The sequence below is a fragment of the Daucus carota genome, chromosome 4 (genome assembly GCF_001625215.2).
Source record: "Daucus carota subsp. sativus chromosome 4, DH1 v3.0, whole genome shotgun sequence".
In the NCBI taxonomy this organism is placed as follows: Eukaryota; Viridiplantae; Streptophyta; class Magnoliopsida; order Apiales; family Apiaceae; genus Daucus; species Daucus carota.
Genome location: NC_030384.2, coordinates 26,178,810 through 26,196,144, shown reverse-complemented (window position 1 = coordinate 26,196,144; position 17,335 = coordinate 26,178,810). Strand labels below are relative to the sequence as shown.

Here is a 17,335-nt window from a genome sequence, read left to right as displayed (position 1 = left end):
GCCGTCGATGAATGGAGTTTGGAGCCAGAAGTATAAACAGAGGAAGCAGAAGCTAATAGAGAATATACAGTTTATCTGTTTATATTTACTAATGCTCACGTGCTGCACATACAATAGACATATAGATAATAAATAATTATTTTTTTTAAAACAATGGTGTGTCACGTGGCACACCATGCCAAACTGTAAACCCACCACTGGGGGTTTTTTTTTTTGGTAAGCAAACGATTTTACAGAAGGAATAATCTCGGAGCATCTTACATATTGACTTAAAGAAGCCAAATTAAAAAGGCACATGGCCATACCAACCTAACAACAACAACAAAAGGTGAAAGAGACCCCGAGACTACTTATACCTAGGAAATAGAACATAACTGCTAGATAGACTGCTGAGACAGCTAGAGCACAGAGCGAGTTAGACACTTGCCGCCCTGCGAGATTTCTTGGAAGGAGGCTGGGTGTCAGAATCATCATAACCCATGAGGGAGAGGACAGAGCTAACTGGCATGAGATCCAGCTCATTCGTGTTCACTATGTCAGCCACAAAAGGATGCCTATCCACGAACATATTTTCAAACATGCTCAGGCAGTCTAGCACAGCATAGTGAAGAATGTCTTTTGCGTAAAACCCATTAAGAACATGAGCCTCAAGATTGAGAACACGATTTGCGAAAACATCAGAGAAGTGCAGAAGCGCACCAGATTCAAGAATTTCCACAACAGGGTTGGACAGTTTGCCATCCTCATAAAAAGCATAGCCCTCATACATTTTGGCCTTTCCTTTTCTTTGGTCCGCAGACGTGGACGCAGACGGTTTAAAAGGAGGAATTTTAGCCAGGATTGGGTCGTTCGACCAGGAAGGAGCAGACATAACCCAAGGTGGAGGAGCTTCAGCAACGAAAGTGCTAAAAGCACCCTCCAAGAAGAAGTTGCACTCATCAGTGTTCAAATAGTTGTATCCCCTTTTGAGCCGATTAGGAGATGGAGAGGGGGCATCAACTACTTCACCCAGACCCAGGTTAGGAAGCAGTTCAACTTCAGGGTTAGCGATGATCATACCCATGTCTCTGTCCATGAAGAACTGCAGGTTTCCAATAGTTTCAGGCCATGGCAGTTCCACAAAACTAGAGAAGTGCTCCAGCCCATATTCTGCCATGTATCTTGCAGCATCATTCATGTGCTCAGGCACCCATGAGATTTGCCTGTTAGTTTTGCCTTCCTCATAATGATTAGCATGCACTGTGTTGAAGAGACGAAAAGCTTCCAGCTGTTCCTCAGGGATAGGCACATGCTCCTATAGTCTGATCAATTCAAACACATCAAGGTGAGAGGTTTCGATGTGAGTTACCTGAAGATCATGTTCTTGAGCGTATATACAGGCTGATTGGATGCCCGCCATAAGAGCTTGTTCCTCAGTGAAGTTGTTGAAGGGACCCATGGCACCCCAGACTTTGCCACCATATTCATCTCTCATCAGTGCACCTATGCTTTTCGTATTGCCATATGCAGATGGTTGCTGAACGACTACACAGTAAACATTGATCTTGACCTCATTCTGTTCCGGAATTGCCCATAGATGCTCCATTAGATAAAAGAGGAGAGATAAGGAAGAATGGAGAAGTGTTGATGAAGAATGGAGAAGTGTTTGGGGGTACTGCATAAATAGTGCCAAGGATCCCAACGGCATGGTAAGAAGCATAGGGAAATGGAGGAAAACTAGGGAGTTGTGAGGAACGGTATAACGTTTTACACAGCAGGCAAAACCTTCCTTGGTAACCGATAACTAGTGTTCTTGAGTACACCTAGCTATATACTAGGCTAGTTTGAAATAAAAGCCCGGGAAACTGATAAAAAGAAGAATCAAGGATATGTTTTAAAAAATAGAGGAGAAAAATAGAGATGGACCCATTCCACCAAGACCCACCTGCTCAGCCTCTATTAATTGTCATCTACAACCCATCTACAAGAAATGAAGGGAATTGTTGTCCCATTCTTTGCCAAAGCCTGTGCCTCCTCATTTAATTCGGGAGGGACAAAATTAATGCAGACAGAACTTTCCAAGAGGTTGCTGATATTGAAGTTTGGGGCCAGCAAAGGGAATGTCTGGTGAAGCCCTTCATAAATGGAGTCAATCGCCTTGATTGAACCTGAACAAACTACAACTTTGTGAAGATGCAGGTATGTTGTCCTAATGGAATTTAGAGCATGCAACAGAGCAATAATTTCAGCTTCCATGATGTTTTGGGCTGTCGATGGTCCTGAAAATTGATAGATAGTTCTGCCCTGTTTATTTTTAAAAACACCTCATATCCCTCCCTTCTTATCTGTCAAGCTTAACCCATTCCATGTTGCAGCGACCATGCACACTGAGTGGTACATTTCCTTTTTGACTTTTCAAAAGCGTGTTACATCCAAGTGATGATGAATATTTATCATTCCAATTGGGTTGACTTTCCACGTGGCAAGCCCCCACTTTGAAACTCTTAACATGATGAGCGTTTCTATGATCGATTTTTTGACACGAATGTCTTTGAAAATATCTTCATTTCGTGAAAGCCAGATGGTCCAAAGTGTGGCAGCTACCACTATTTGCCAAAATCCGATTGATGTGATTTTGCTGAAAGAAACTGAGCAGACTAAAGATGTTATGATTACTAGTATTGTTGCCCGCTCCGCTGGGCTATATAAAAGACTATATATATATGACTAAGAGAAGTACATGCACATTTTGTCTGATAACAAAAGATAACTTAAGTTAATCCAAAAACAGATTTGGATAAATATTACATAAGACAGCTGTTTTCTTAGTGCAGTTACAAAGAAAATAACATCCATGTACTGATGGACAGAGCAAAACAGTTTTGCAGCCGTTTACTGTTTCTGAGTAACGGTTGATGAGTCTAAGTTATCATCTGCGGTGCCTTGAAGATGATAGTACGATGTTGTTGCTTCACTTGGGCAAGTACTGGTAGATTCCCTTTGTTCTCCTGTTTGTCCTGAGTCCACTGTGTTGTCGAGCTTAAATCCCATGCAGATGTTTGTTGCTGAGTACAGTTTAATATTCTTCTTAAAATTCTCATCACAAATTAGCAGCATGATTGTGAATGGTTTGTCTGTAAACTGCCTCAAGTGATTTGGAAAGAAAGCAGGAGGAGCTCCCTACAATTGTTTTCAAACGCAGAATGGTTTCAAAAATTAGATAATTTGAGAAGAAAAAGTATAACTTGTTAGCTAACAGGCAAAAGAAATTTCACCTCTGGTATTACATCTCTGGCTCTGCAACCTATGAGGCTGTAAACCTCACGATCACTCAGTATAACATCCAGTTTTCCAGTTTGATCGTAAGCTACCACATGAAGTCTAAATCTAAAATTGGAATGAACCATCATAAAATTGTAATAAACAGCCATAACATTTATCAAATTTGAATAAACAACCATAACATAGTTATATGAAGATTTGAAGAAGCAATACCTTTTCTCGGCATGAGGAACTATCCTGGCACACAAATCGCAGTAGAAATTACCATTTGTCATTTCAATGGGACAGTCACACGATGTGCAAGCGTTAAAGAACCACGGTTCTGTTTCATTGAGTTCATATATCTTAACATGTGCAATAACCTGCACCTGAAGTATACATTTTCTTGTGAATAAATAGTCCTAAAACTCTAATAAGCCAAAAAAATGTATCACACCATCTTACTCCAGTGTATTCCTCTGTCAAATTTCTGATTTGGAACAAAGTCATAAGCTCAGCTGGTTTTCTCTTTTCTGTTGACTGGACTTGTTTGGCAAATTGTTCGCTGCTTAACCTATATAGTTTTGAAGAACTTCAGTACGTGCAAATTGTTAACTTTAGTCGACATATGTAAACTAACAACAGATTAGATGACTCACATATTCCTAATTTGCTGGACACTGTGATGGTTGTAGTTGAGGTAAAACTTGGTTGATGCAACATGTGTCAAATTCAAATTATCTTGCAGTTGAAGTAAGTGGTAAAGAGTTTGAATATGATGTTGGCAAATTGTAATAAATGTACAGAAATTAAAGATGCAGATTGTTGGTAATTTACCGTTATATATCATTGGTCTCGAGTTTGCAATAATGATGATCACTGGACTCTCTAGTTCCTCCCAGATGGCCTTTACAAATAATCTTGCAAATTTGTCCCAAAACGTAACGCGTATATTCGAGCTTCATAAAACAGTAGAAGACAAAGTCAAATAAAGAACAGATCTTGAAGCAATGAAAAAGAAATAATTAACCTTCCATCAGTGATGATGAACTTGGCCTGTTCTTGCTGCTGACCATGTCTGTTTGTTAGTTTTTCCAGGACTATCTCTCGGTCTCTTATGATACCAATGACATCTGTGTACATTGTAATAGCATAAAGGTGCTAATTGTTAATAAAGAAGACATGAATCTGAGATGAATGCAAGATTTAACCTGCCAAAAAAGTTGTTTGGTTTGTTAGTGGCATCAGTTCACTGTGATCATAGAAATCAAAAGCCTCGTGCGCAATATTATTCCCTTTCTCTTCCACCTGGTGAACTGTGGTTTCCTGTGTGAAAATCATTTGCATCTCATTTCTGAGGCATCTGAACTTGTCTTTGTCCTTGTATGCTTGTACTGTAAAGTTCCTGATGATGTAAACCGTTCCAACTCGCAACTTTCTCTCCATATCATAAGAACATTTTGCTGGTATGTAAGCATGCATCGCATTGCCCTGAAATTAATGAAAGAAAAGAAAAATTAGTTAATTAAATGTGCAGATATTTCAATGAATAAATTTTTCCTGACCTTGGAGTCTAGCAGCATAATGTTGAAACCTTTAAAATCTTCCCCTGTATTTGTCATTCCTCTCCATAAGCGGATTAGACGAACTTTGATTTTGTAATCGTAAGTGCCATATTTCAAGTTTGAGAGTTCTTGATATTTGTTTGACATAGTTTGTAAATGGAGTAGAAAGAAAAATTGGTCTGGTGTAATGTTGGCTGGTGTGTGTGGCTTATGTCTAATAGTTGCATCATTTGTAGCTGAGATAATAAGTACAACTGAACAACTCCATTTAATACATCTGCTAAAATTTAAAGCAATATTTAAACATAGATATAATAGTTGTTAAAAGCAGATAACTAACATGTTAAAGAAAAATAAGAAATGTCTGTCGCATACATGCAGATAAGTAACATGTTAAACCAAAATAATATTACAGAAGATGGATTAATAATGTTTTTCCAAGCTGCCAGAAGCATCAACTTTTTCATTGTCAAAAGGGTTGGTGGAGGTGAGATTCAGGTTCATTCCTGTAAAAATTGAGCACATTATTTTTATTTGTTTGTTTAGAATTTAGAGTAAATGAGAGTGTAGATATCATACATATTTGCGAGGCACCTTACGTGCTCTTTTGTTTGGCACAGCAGTCTGGTCATCATAAGCAATCGGTTGTAGTTCCTCACGGCTTTTTGTTTTGTTGGACGAAACTCCAGTATGAAGCGTATCCTCATTGTCACTTTTGATCTGATATATTTTTTGTAGTTAGTAATTTAACAGATGAGTGAACCTTGACCTAAATTCAGTAGAGGGTACTTACATTGACAGTAGACTGATAATCCATGGACACATTCGATTCTCGAGAAGGATCGTGATTGGCTCCCGCTTCAATCTTATCCATAATTTCGCAAGCATCATACACATTTGAACCCTCTTCCAGATTTGTTTTGTTAATTGCTAGAGTAATAGTGTATTTCTTGTTCTCAAATTGCTTAAGGATTGTGGGGAATTTATCCTGTGTTTTTTCCTAAGTACATTTAAAGAAAAAACAGTTATGTAATCTTTTTTCTTTATCTGTTGAGTTAAATATATTGAACAATTTATACCTTTATAGCTTTTGCTTCAATGTCAAAGACAGTTTTATCAATAATCCGGCTAATTTCTTCATCCGGGAAAATGATGGCCACGGAACCGGTGCAATCAGAACATAGTGTGCATAGCCCGAACCTGCATAATTTTGACATCTGTAGTCAATGAAAACCATTCAACCAATTATGATAAGAAAATATGCTTAGCAAATTTAAATACCGTTTGTCTGGATAAGGGATTATTCTTTGACAGTCACCACATTTGTAGACACCGTTTTCACGGGCAATTTCTTTAGGGCATTTTGTGCACTTTGCATAGCACCAACCTGAATCCTCAACAACTGATGTAACTTCGATTTTTCATCTGACTCTTGCTTGTAGAATCCATTTTAGAATCTCTTTTATTCATATTAGAATCCATGGTGTAACTGATGTTACACACACTGGATTAAATAATCCATTTTAGAATCTCTTTTATTCTTATACCTTGTCGAAATTTTCGGGTAGTGATTTTATGTCTTTGACAGTCATGTTTGCAATGTGTTCATTTTCTTCTGGTGAGCTAACTGCATCCTCTTCTTGCATTGTTTTGATGCTACAGTATTTACAAAGTCAGTTAGAAGAAGTTCAACACCTACCTACAAAAGTAAACAGGAAAGAGTTTACTTGTTTTTTAGCTCCTTGATGCTGTAGTGTCTTGGATTGATGTATATTCTTGTGGCAGGGTAATTTGTTAGATTTGTCAAACCTGTTTTTAGACGATAGTCCTCAGAGTTAGGAAGGAAAAATATTTAACAAATTTAGTGTTACCTTCATAACGACCAACCCGAGCAGCACAGATAATGACATAAACATCTTCCTGTTGGAAATTATTCAATTCATCCTCAAAAGATTTGCCAAAATCATCAAACAAAGTGACACCAATAGCAGAGCTGTAGAAAAAAAAACACATTACAAAGATATAATTCCTGTAAAATTATGAAATAAAAGCCATCAAATTACCTCCCATTGTACAACTCAAATTTTGTCAAATTCTTTTCAACCTCATTCTTCACCGATTTCAGATTTGTCCCAACATTCTGAATTTTGCCTACAACATCTAAAATTTGAATATGACCTTAGTACTACAGTTTCACATATAATTAAGCTTAGCATAATATGTAAAGATTTTAATCTAGAGTATACCAATCAGGTATCTGTTGTCATCAGCTAACTTGTCCAGATCACCAAAGTGGAAGATATCAAAAGCATATTCATCTATTTTAATTCCAAATGTAACATCTTCTTCCAATTTCGTATGTGTTGTGAAGTACATGTGCTTCTTATTCCTAGATGGCCTATAGGTTTCGTCACCGAGAAAATCTTTGACTTTAAAATTCGTTAGCACATAAATCTTATTCTCCTTAATTGTTGGGAAAAGATCTTTACAGAACTTTGTTGAAGCAAATGCATGTATGCGCCAGTTCTACAAACACAAATTACTTTATCAGCAGTCATTATTAACATATACACATTCAATAAACCTAAGATTTCTTTCTGAATAAAGTCGTTAGTAGTATTTACGGAATCATCGATAAATAGCATATTCATGCCAAAGAATTCCTTAGTTTGTCTATTAATCCCTTTCCAGCAAGATTGCAGCCTTAACCTACACTTCCAGTCAAATCTGGTTGTGTTCAAATTCTTAATCGGGTCATACTTGTTAAGCTCCATGGTTTTACGAAATCTGATAGCATAAGAAACAATGTTATCAACGAACTAAACAATACAGGTTGGTATTTTGTAGAAGTAATTGAGAATGAGCTTTAACTCACCTGATATTCCTGTGATGTAGTAATGAGTAATGAGCTTGTTAGGTGTGGTGAGTAATGGGAATTGAGTTTTTAGTCTTGTAAGAGAGAGGTGGCAAGGACAATCTGTGCACGTGTATACCGTCTCTGAGACCACGTGTATGGTTGGTCCAGTTAGTAGCCTTTAGCTTAGTGGCTTGTATCCACAATGTTTCATTGCTCTCTCTTTGTTGCTTTAGTAAATTTGTTTCCCATTTTCCAATTTTTTTATTTTCTTCTAAGTTTTTAAAAAATAATCTTTCTTGGTTTTTAAGAAGCAATAATTGGTTTTATTCTTTTTTGACGAAACTATGTATGAAATAACAAAGGTTATATAGTCAATGTTCAATTAAGGCAGCGTTTGGGGTTGTTGTTGGAGACAGCAACAACAGCTTTTTGCTGAAAAGCTGGTGCAAAACTGTTTGGTAAATCTAAAAGCAGCTTTTCTGAACAGAAGCTTTTAGCTGAAAAGCTGCTGTTAGAAAAAACAGGTCCTGTCATGCTTTTGGAGAAAACTGCTTTTCAGCTTCTGCAGAATGCTGTTATAAATTTCATTACATAACCTCACCAAAAACACTATTTTTTTTATATTATAACTTCAAAATAAGTAAATATCAAAAAATTACCAAACAGTTATCTGATTTCTATAACAGCACTTGTTTTACCAGCACTTTTTCTCAAAGCACAGCAATTGTTAACAGCACTCCCAAACAGACCCTAAGCAGTGAAACAATAAATTTGTAAAATTTAAAAAATTGAATATAACCAACTAATACGAATTTCACATGTATTATGTTGGTTTTCTCTATTTTTTTTCGAAAAGCAAGGATATCATTGAAGAGAAAGGATTACAAAAGGTTCAAGGGATAAACATCCCGACGACTTAGAGAATCCAACCTAAAACTAGACATAATAAAAGCATCAGGCCAAGAACTCCATCCACTACTTCAAATAACAAACAACTAGTCCTAGGTAACTACAACTATTAGCCAATAGATAATAAACTAAGCCACCAAAATACTATAGCGTAGAGACACATGCATGCAAACTCCTCATTACCATGGCGCCTCGGCTTCCACCTGCACTTCTTCTTCTTCACCCTCTTGAACATCTACTACTGCTGGAAACTCCTCTGCCTCGTTCACTACTGCAGCATTTAGGTCAGCTTCATGAACAGCCATGAACCTTGGCTCCACATATCTGTGTACTAGCTATGATTTTCGACTTTAGAGTATTTTATGAATGCCACTAAATAAAAGTGGATTAGCCCAGCTGAGGTCCAGTCCAAAGATGAATTAAACTGGGCCTTGAAGCACCTTCTTTTGCTAGCTTATCCGCCTTTTGATTTAGGTCCCTGTGTATTAACTTGACCTTAATGCTGAGATTTTGCACTAATAAGTTTAGACTTTCTTCAGCTCCTTGCAAGGTTGTGATCTCGAGGTACTTACACACTAGTCTGCTACAATCTGAATAAATAATTAACGACCTATCTTTATAGGGCGATTTTCCAAAGGCTTGTACTGTAAACTTCAAAGCTTGCCATTCAGCTTCTAGTGCGGAGTCTGAAGATACTGGTCCAGAGAAAATAAAGATGGTATTCTTTTCACTGTCTAGGATTACCCCACCCATGCCTGAAAGAATTTGACCACTTCTGGCTTTGTGAGAACCATCAATGAAACCGACCAATGAATTGCCCGTAGTAAACAAACTGTCCATTTGATAGGATTCTGAGAATGTGATGGAACCTACAGGGTTATGATTCCACCACTGCAAAGATGATTCTATCATCAAATCAAAAGCCAGACTCCATTCTTTTGTGAGATTCTTTATCATGGCAAGCAAACCTTCCTTTGATGTGTCGTGTGAGTTGAAAACTTTTGCATTTCTAAGTAGCCAGAGGGCCCAGAATGTGGCACTTACAGTGATTCTCCATAACAGGTGAATTTTCTTCGACCGTGATTTTTTGAAGAGGTTCCAGAGACTGTTAATAGAGTCCAAGTGGCGGATAAAATGTGGCATCAGCCACCAGGAGAAAACTTGCTTCCATATATCTTTGGCCTGGGGGCACTCTATCAAGAGATGAATTGTCGTTTCTTCGGAGCAGCTACACCACTCACACATAATCCCTTTTGCTAATATGATGCCTCTAGCAGATAGAAAAGTTTTTGTAGGCAGGATATTGAGGTGCAGCTTCCACAGAAAAATTTTGATTTTGTGAGGAACCCGCAACTTCCATATAAACTCCCAATTCACCGTAGGAGAGCAAGGTGACATAATATTTGCAGCTAGTTTAACTGAATATTCAGCTTTAGAAGTTTCCCAAATTAGTTGATCATCATCCTTGCTCAAAAAAAGCTTCTTAAGAATTTCTTCTAGCTGCGAGACTTCCTCACTTTCCCAGGACCTGAGCTGTCTAGTCCATAAATGTTCACTTTTAAGTGAAGAAGCCAGCCAAATTTTATGAACCATTGCCACTGTTGATTCCTTGAAAGTTGACAATTGGTAAAGCCTCTTATGCTCAAATTTGAGGCATTTATTTTCAAACCAATAGTCCTCCCAAAAAAACACTGATTCCCCGTTTCTGACTTTCCATGGGAAACTTGATTGCGCTAGAGATTGTTTACTCACCGGATCTGTTATTGCTTTTAGGATGTCCGACATTGTGCCCGATAAGTGTTTGCCCTGTAATGCTTCCACCATGCTCGTGTGCACACCACAATTATATTTATCTCTTAGCCATATGTTCCATCTCTTATTCCTGTCTTTCGTCCATTTGTATGACCATTTTCCCAGCATTGCTATGTTCCTTGCTCTAATCGGCACTAATCCAAGTCCTCCTTGAGATTTAGGACGACATATCTTTTGCCAAGAAACTAAATGCATTTTCTTTTCCTGATGCTGTGCATGACTTGAATGCCCCCATATGAAATTCCGACGAGTTTTCTCAATTTCCTCTAGAACTGAAGCTGATGTATATGTTTTAAAGTTATATTGTTTAGAACATATTTTTTTTTATCGTTTTTTCTCCCAGATCTGTGTGAGATTTGTAAATGTATGATTTATCCTAAAAACCGGTATTGAATATATGAATATAGTTAAATATCTCACTTTTTACAAATTCTAAGTTTATCATTTCCATGTATCTTTGTTCAAATGTAATTATTATTTTAATATAATGAATTTAATTAAATTTATATTAATACAAATTCATATATTATTCTTAAAAAGATTAGAATAATAATATAAAGATAGTTAGAAGGAAAAAATGATATATGAATTTGGACTAAAACTCAGGCCAAACTGTTTGAATGGAAAGATGTTTTGGCCTAAATTTGGACCAAAATTTAAGCAAAAAATTGGTTCGACTGTTGGAGATGTCCTTAGAAAGATTATTTTTTGTATTGGTCGTTATTGAATATAAATTTTAGGTTTTGTCTATAAATTTAAATTTTAGGTTTCTTCTGTGAATATTTCAAATTTAAATTTAAAATATTAAATTTTAGGCAAAATATTTGAATTTGACGTGATATTAATTTTGAGTAATTTTGATGATTTGTTTTATAATTAACTCGATATTTCGTGTATCGATATCTTGTACTGGTAAAAATGTATGTGACCACATGTTAGTTGCCTCAAACATAACAGAGAAAATATTGATACATGTAACGGCTTTAGCATTCATTGAGTTAACTTTTTTTATTGAGCCACTAAAACTCAACCTGTCCCAGTCGAATTTATTATTTGCTGCAAAACAACGTGCTATCTTGTAATATATCTGTACTTTTCTGAGTGACGATTTATTTCATCTTGCATGCCGTGCTCTTGGAAAATGTAAGCATTAGAATAGCTCTGTTCTTGTCAATGTACTCTTGTTATTCTTTATTCCTTCTGCGCATAGGTGGTAATTTTATTTTTCTACAGGTCCTCAAAGCTTGTACGAAAAGCTGGAGTCAGTGGTACTTCTATAATTTTTTTACTGTACCTGGTACTTTGTTCTAGACTTTTGGTGTTAATACTTGATGGCCTAACAATTTCCTTACACAGATCAATCAATGGAAGCTACATCATCTTTACCCATTCAATTTATCTGCGAGAACACAGCTTGGACCTATGTCATCGGCCATTTGGTAACATCGGACGTTTACATGTAGGATAAATTTGTTTGTTTAAATTATATCTAGGGTTAAATGGATTTTTTGGCTTGTTTTAGGTTCTACCCAATGATTTTGTGGTGGAATACGCTGAAGAAATACCACGTGATGTTTGGTTACACATGCCATCAGGTGCTGTATGGGGGGGGTGTTTATAGTAATAGTCATAAATGGATAGAGGGCTTATCTAACTTTATGATAACTTATGGTGTGAGGCCTTATTACATGTTATCTTTGGAGTATGTTGGAGGAGGACATTTCAATGTAAAAGTGTTCAGCCCCACTGCAGTTGAGATCAATTATGAAACTAAATACTCTGATGAAGACCTAGAGGGCATGAGTAGAGGGTTTTTTAGATTCCCTGATCTAGAAATTGATAGTTTGTCTACTATAATTTGGTGTAATGCTTATAGTAGTGGCTATGCAGCTTCAGATCTTCTCATAAGTAGTAGTCATCTCAAGAAGAAGAGATTTTATAAGATAATTTTTTGGACAATTTTCTGTAAATAACATAAGTAAGGCACTGCATTATGTTCTCTAATAATATGTTCTTTGTACTTCTATAGGTCTTTAATTAAAACTGATGAAATATTAAATCTTGGAATTGATGATAACGTAAAATGGTTAGAGATTGGCTTCAAGTACTTTTCTTGGTTGGTGAAGTTGAAATGGAAGAATGGATACATTTATTTTGATAAAGAATGGTACAAATTTGCAAAGGCAGCAGAGTTGAATGAGGGGGATATTTGCTCATTTGTTAGAACTAACTATCCTAAAAGGTTTGAAATTTGTGTTTACACAGCAGATTATCTTGAAAAGTGTAATATCAAAGGTTAGATTTAATATTTAGCGGATAATACATTTGATTTAAGTAGTTATTGTATAATTTCATATTATAAATATGTGTACTTATTGCAAGGTCTGGGGAGCGATACGGGGGTCATGAAATGGTTCAAATGCTTGGATAAGAAATGCTGCTTAAATGGACAGTTGGTAAGCTCCGCCAAAATCTTTCAGTATAATATTCTGAAAAACTCTGTATTTTATTTGTGTGAAACCTGATTCATATGTATTTCTATGCAATCTGAACAGGAAATTCCACGTTTGTTTGTTGAACAATATGCCAATCTTGTGAACGACATTGTGACTGTGGTTATGGCTGATAAGAGGACTTTCACGTTATCTTACTATAACAAACTTTGTTATCTATATGGTGTAGAAAAAATTGTGCAGACATATTCCCTCAATGTGAATGATGTGATGATTTTCAGTTATGTGGCACTGTCTACCTTTGAAGTTTCTGTTTATAAGAGTAATGGCGGTATGGACTTGTTCTTCAAGGGGCGGAATTTTCATGTTTCGAACCAACTTAGCAATGGAGCAGATCCAGAAGAGCATGATGAACTGAACAGTGAGCATACTCTTATTCACAGATATTATGAATTTTTCAGTTAATGCACTTCATGAAGTTAGCTAATAATGAAAAACTATCATATTCCTGCAGCAATGGTTAACAACAGTAACAATGCAATTGTTCTGAAGAAATCTCATGTTGATAAGAGAGGTCACGGGGTGGTAAGCATGCATTTTTGACAATTGTGATTTCTGTGCCATCAAAAATAGAAATTTCATGTTGTCCTATATTTATTAATTCATTTTTGTAATCTGTCACCAGTTCTTACCTCGTGATCTACTACCTATTTACAAATCTTGGAAGAGTTTGACAACTGTTAAACTGGTTTGTGAAGACGAGGAATTTCAGATGAAAGTGTGGAGGGCTCAAAACATGTGCAGGCTTGCAAAAGGGTGGACAAAGTTCACAATTAAGAAGGAACTGAAAGAGGGAGACAAACTGGTCTTTGTTTATCGCAACAGAAGGACTTTCGATGTCACAGTGGAAGAATAGATATTATGTGTGTAGTATTGAAAACTTGATGTCATTTTGATTGCTCAACAAATTAGGAAACTGTATTATTCTAAGTGAATCTTTTGCTCCTGTAAGATGGTACTATTTATATCAGAAATGCATGCAATTGGTTGTCCCAAGGTTGTTAAATTGCAAGAACATAAGAATATAACCATAACAGGGAACTAATGCGGTTTCTTATGTGGGATTTCCAGCAAGATATTATACACTGTAACCAAATAGATTGTTCACAGCAAATTAACCAAATTGTTCAGAATAAACATTTACAGCTCATTAGCACACACTGCAAGAATTAAAATCACAACCTTGATTCATTAGTTAAAGGAACCATTTTAAGATATTTTACAACATAATAATGTCTTAAAAAACAAATCTGGCAAAGAAAATAATACAAACCTTCACTTAGATCTTAAGAAGCTAAAGCAGCCAGTTGATTATATTTTACAGCAATCTGGATATTTCAATTCGGACTTAGATATGCAGCAATGATTGATCACTTACAAAGTGTAGACAATCTTAACTTCAAGTAGAAGAAGCATAGAATTGGTTCCTTATATTTCACAACCTCAATGATTATTCTGCCATTGAGCCAACCTGCAGCATCCAATATTTGCATAATGAAAATAGATATTTCATATAAAAAAAACATAAAAATATGTTCATTACATTACACACCTGATTCCATTCCTAAGATCCTCAACCGCTTCATGATATGGATTTATAAAAAACCTTGTTGCTGGCATGTTTGTCAACTTTGGGCCATCTAAAATATCTCCATCAATTAGTCTTGTACAAATATTTAAACAAATGAAAAGAAGGGAATGTAAAGTACCGGGGAAGATTTTAGCTCTACAACTGGAGATTATAATGATAACAGGATGTTGGACAGCATCGTGGATCGCTTGATCAAAGTGCTCTGCCATTTCATTATAGAAAACCACTTTGGCAGAGGAGCTGTTGAAATAATAATAGAATGTTTAAAAAATTAACTGCTTAATAATTTAACAACATAAGAGATTAAAAATAGAAGCACTAACAACATATCCGTGATCGTAAACTCAATGACGGGTATTTCCTGACGGTATTTGTTTGTAAGTTTACTGACAGGATGAAATTCTTGCAGGATTCCAACAACATCTACATAAGGAGAAAAATAATTAATAACATGTCTGTTTAATTGCTGTGTGGCTATCTTTAACGAAACAAAAACACTCACCTATCAAATATTTGTCTTCGCCTGCAGCATCGATTAAAGCTGACAAAAATCAGTGAATTCGAACACATGAGGCGGGATGTAGTCCACATCTCTGGTTACCAATAACTCAGTCATACGATTAAACTCAATATAAATATCATTTCTGAAGCATCTGAAAAGCTGCCTGTCCGGACATTGCCTAACAACAAAGTTATGAACATTGTATGTTTCTCCTTCAACAATATAATTGTCAGGCTGCTGGATGTATCGTGTCGGAGACCATGCATGAATGCGTCCTCCCTGTTTTTAAAACAAAATAATTAATAATTAATATTAATAATATACATATGTGTGGTATGTCCTGTTTGAAAAATGAAAAGAATTAACTTACCAAAGCATCAACAAAAATGTAGTTCATTCAAGCTCTTTCTGCATTTTGATTGAGCCCTTGCCACATTCTTGTTAATCGAAGCTTAAGCTTCCAATCAGATCTCCTATGAGGACGTAGGTTGGATATCATTTGATATGGGATGTCATCCATGATCTTCAAAATTCTACCTTGGAACCACAATGGATTTTAAAGGCCTGGTTGATTCCATAAGTCTTTGTGATTCATCATTAGAAAGGAATCTTGCTACTTTAAATCTACATACCCGTGAATGAACAGCTATATTATTTTACTTTCCACAGAGAATAGTGTTTGTCTTGGTCCAAAAAGTGGGATAATTATTGCAGGTATGTCGACATCCTTTTATGATTGAAGATGTGTGTGGTTTTGTACCTTTGTTCCTCTGCACGGTTGATGAATTAGCCTTTCTTTTGCCTCTGCCATTAGCCTTTCCAAGGTTGCTTTTTTCACTCTGCAATAAATCCAAGAAGTAAAGAATTTCTTAAGTTGCAATATGTAATATGGAGTATGGAATCCAAGTTGACACAATTTATCATAAGGAAACGGCAAAGATGAAAACAATTTACCGTGGCCTATTTGTGCTCTGCTGTTTGAAACAATGTTGATAAAAGGAGTCCCTATTTTTTCAACATTGCCTATCACAATTGTTTGAGGAAATTTGTTCCCAGCAACTTCAGTAAACATATATATTACACAAAAAACAAATATTGGAGTACAACAAAAGACTTGTTTATATGTGAAATGAAAGATAGATAAAGTCTATTTATATTAGCCCAAAATAGTTCACAACACCCAAAATTAGATTACAGTTCATACATATTACAACTTAACTGAATGGAAAGCAATCTATTTGTAGGGTAATGCATAGAAAATCTCCTTATACACTACATTCTTAGTAATGTTGGTTGGCTCACCGCCTTCACTGTCAACAAATATTCTTAAGCCTTGAGGTGAGGTAACTCTGCTAATGGCCACGTAGAACTGACCATGAGTGAAAACAGATTTTGGAAGGTAAAGGCCCACATTCTGCAAAGATTGACCTTGGGCCTTGTTTATAGTCATTGCGTAACATATTTGCAGCGGCATCTGCTTCCGAACCAGTTTGTAAGGCAATCTACTATCACTTGGACATAACTCCATCCGAGGAATAAAATGCCGAGTACCAATAAAAGCACCAGAAATCACTTCGCACTCCACACAAAATTTCAGAGTTTTTGTTACAATCATTCGTGTTCCGTTACATAAGCCAAGAGTTTGATTTAAGTTCCTCATTAACATGACAACTACTCCAACTTTAAGCTTAAGTTCATGAGGTGGCATACCTGGAACAAAGAGAGAGTTGAGGTATTCTAATGGGAAAGCAGATTTGAGATCATCGTCAGAGCCGCCAAATTCTTCAGCACTATCCACACTATAGTAGGAAACTGATTCCCCCGGGAGCTTGTCGACAATCACAATATTGAGATGAGATACAGTCTGATTCGTAGGAGTCAAGATTGCTCTTTCACTCAAGTAAGAAGGATCACGACAATTGGCGATGAAATTTGGAAAGGTGCTTTCAACCATTTTATCAATGGAATTAGCAGAGCTGAAATCACAGAATTCAGTTGGGATCAAAATTTCATCCTCGGCATAAACATTTCCATCTGTGGGGGGGGGGGGGGGGAGAAGATTTCCGTCCCCAGCATCCAACACCCATTTGGCAAATTTGATGAGTTCCTGAACCTCCTCTGCAGACCTTCCTTCCTTAATGCGCATATTTCTTGTGAGAAGAAAGATTTTACATATAGACCACAAACGTGATCTGGTTATACATGCAGAGACAATTTCAGCCCTCTCGCCTTCAGTAATAACAGGTAGAATCTGCCGAAAATCTCCACCCAATAACACAGTAATACCACCAAATGGCAGCTTAGCACGCTCCGGATCAACAGATTTCATAATATTTTTTAGTGATC

The 17,335-nt window shown here is 36.4% G+C and overlaps 1 protein-coding gene and 2 long non-coding RNA genes across 3 annotated transcripts; all 3 read right to left on the bottom strand.

Annotated features, from left to right (window-relative positions):
* Positions 1-4,076: 4,076 nt before the first annotated feature.
* LOC135151969 (uncharacterized) lies at positions 4,077-6,235 on the bottom strand. Its single transcript, XR_010290976.1, has 5 exons — positions 6,087-6,235; positions 5,885-6,005; positions 5,599-5,805; positions 5,385-5,525; positions 4,077-5,311 (listed from the first exon to the last, which is right to left on the bottom strand). It is a non-coding gene; the product is annotated as an uncharacterized LOC135151969 (long non-coding RNA).
* Positions 6,236-6,338: 103 nt separating this feature from the next.
* LOC135151964 (uncharacterized) lies at positions 6,339-7,701 on the bottom strand. The gene is made up of 3 exons (XR_010290971.1): positions 6,869-7,701; positions 6,533-6,725; positions 6,339-6,461 (listed from the first exon to the last, which is right to left on the bottom strand). It is a non-coding gene; the product is annotated as an uncharacterized LOC135151964 (long non-coding RNA).
* Positions 7,702-16,223: 8,522 nt separating this feature from the next.
* LOC108217094 (ATP-dependent DNA helicase PIF1-like) lies at positions 16,224-17,318 on the bottom strand. Its single transcript, XM_064091294.1, has one exon. The coding sequence runs from the start codon at positions 17,316-17,318 to the stop codon at positions 16,224-16,226; it is 1,095 nt and encodes a 364-aa protein (XP_063947364.1).
* Between the last annotated feature and the right edge of the window lie 17 nt (positions 17,319-17,335).

Excerpts from the sequence above, each read along its gene's own strand:
- LOC108217094 (XM_064091294.1), bottom strand. The coding sequence starts at position 17,318 with ATGAAATCTGTTGATCCGGAGCGTGCTAAGCTGCCATTTGGTGGTATT.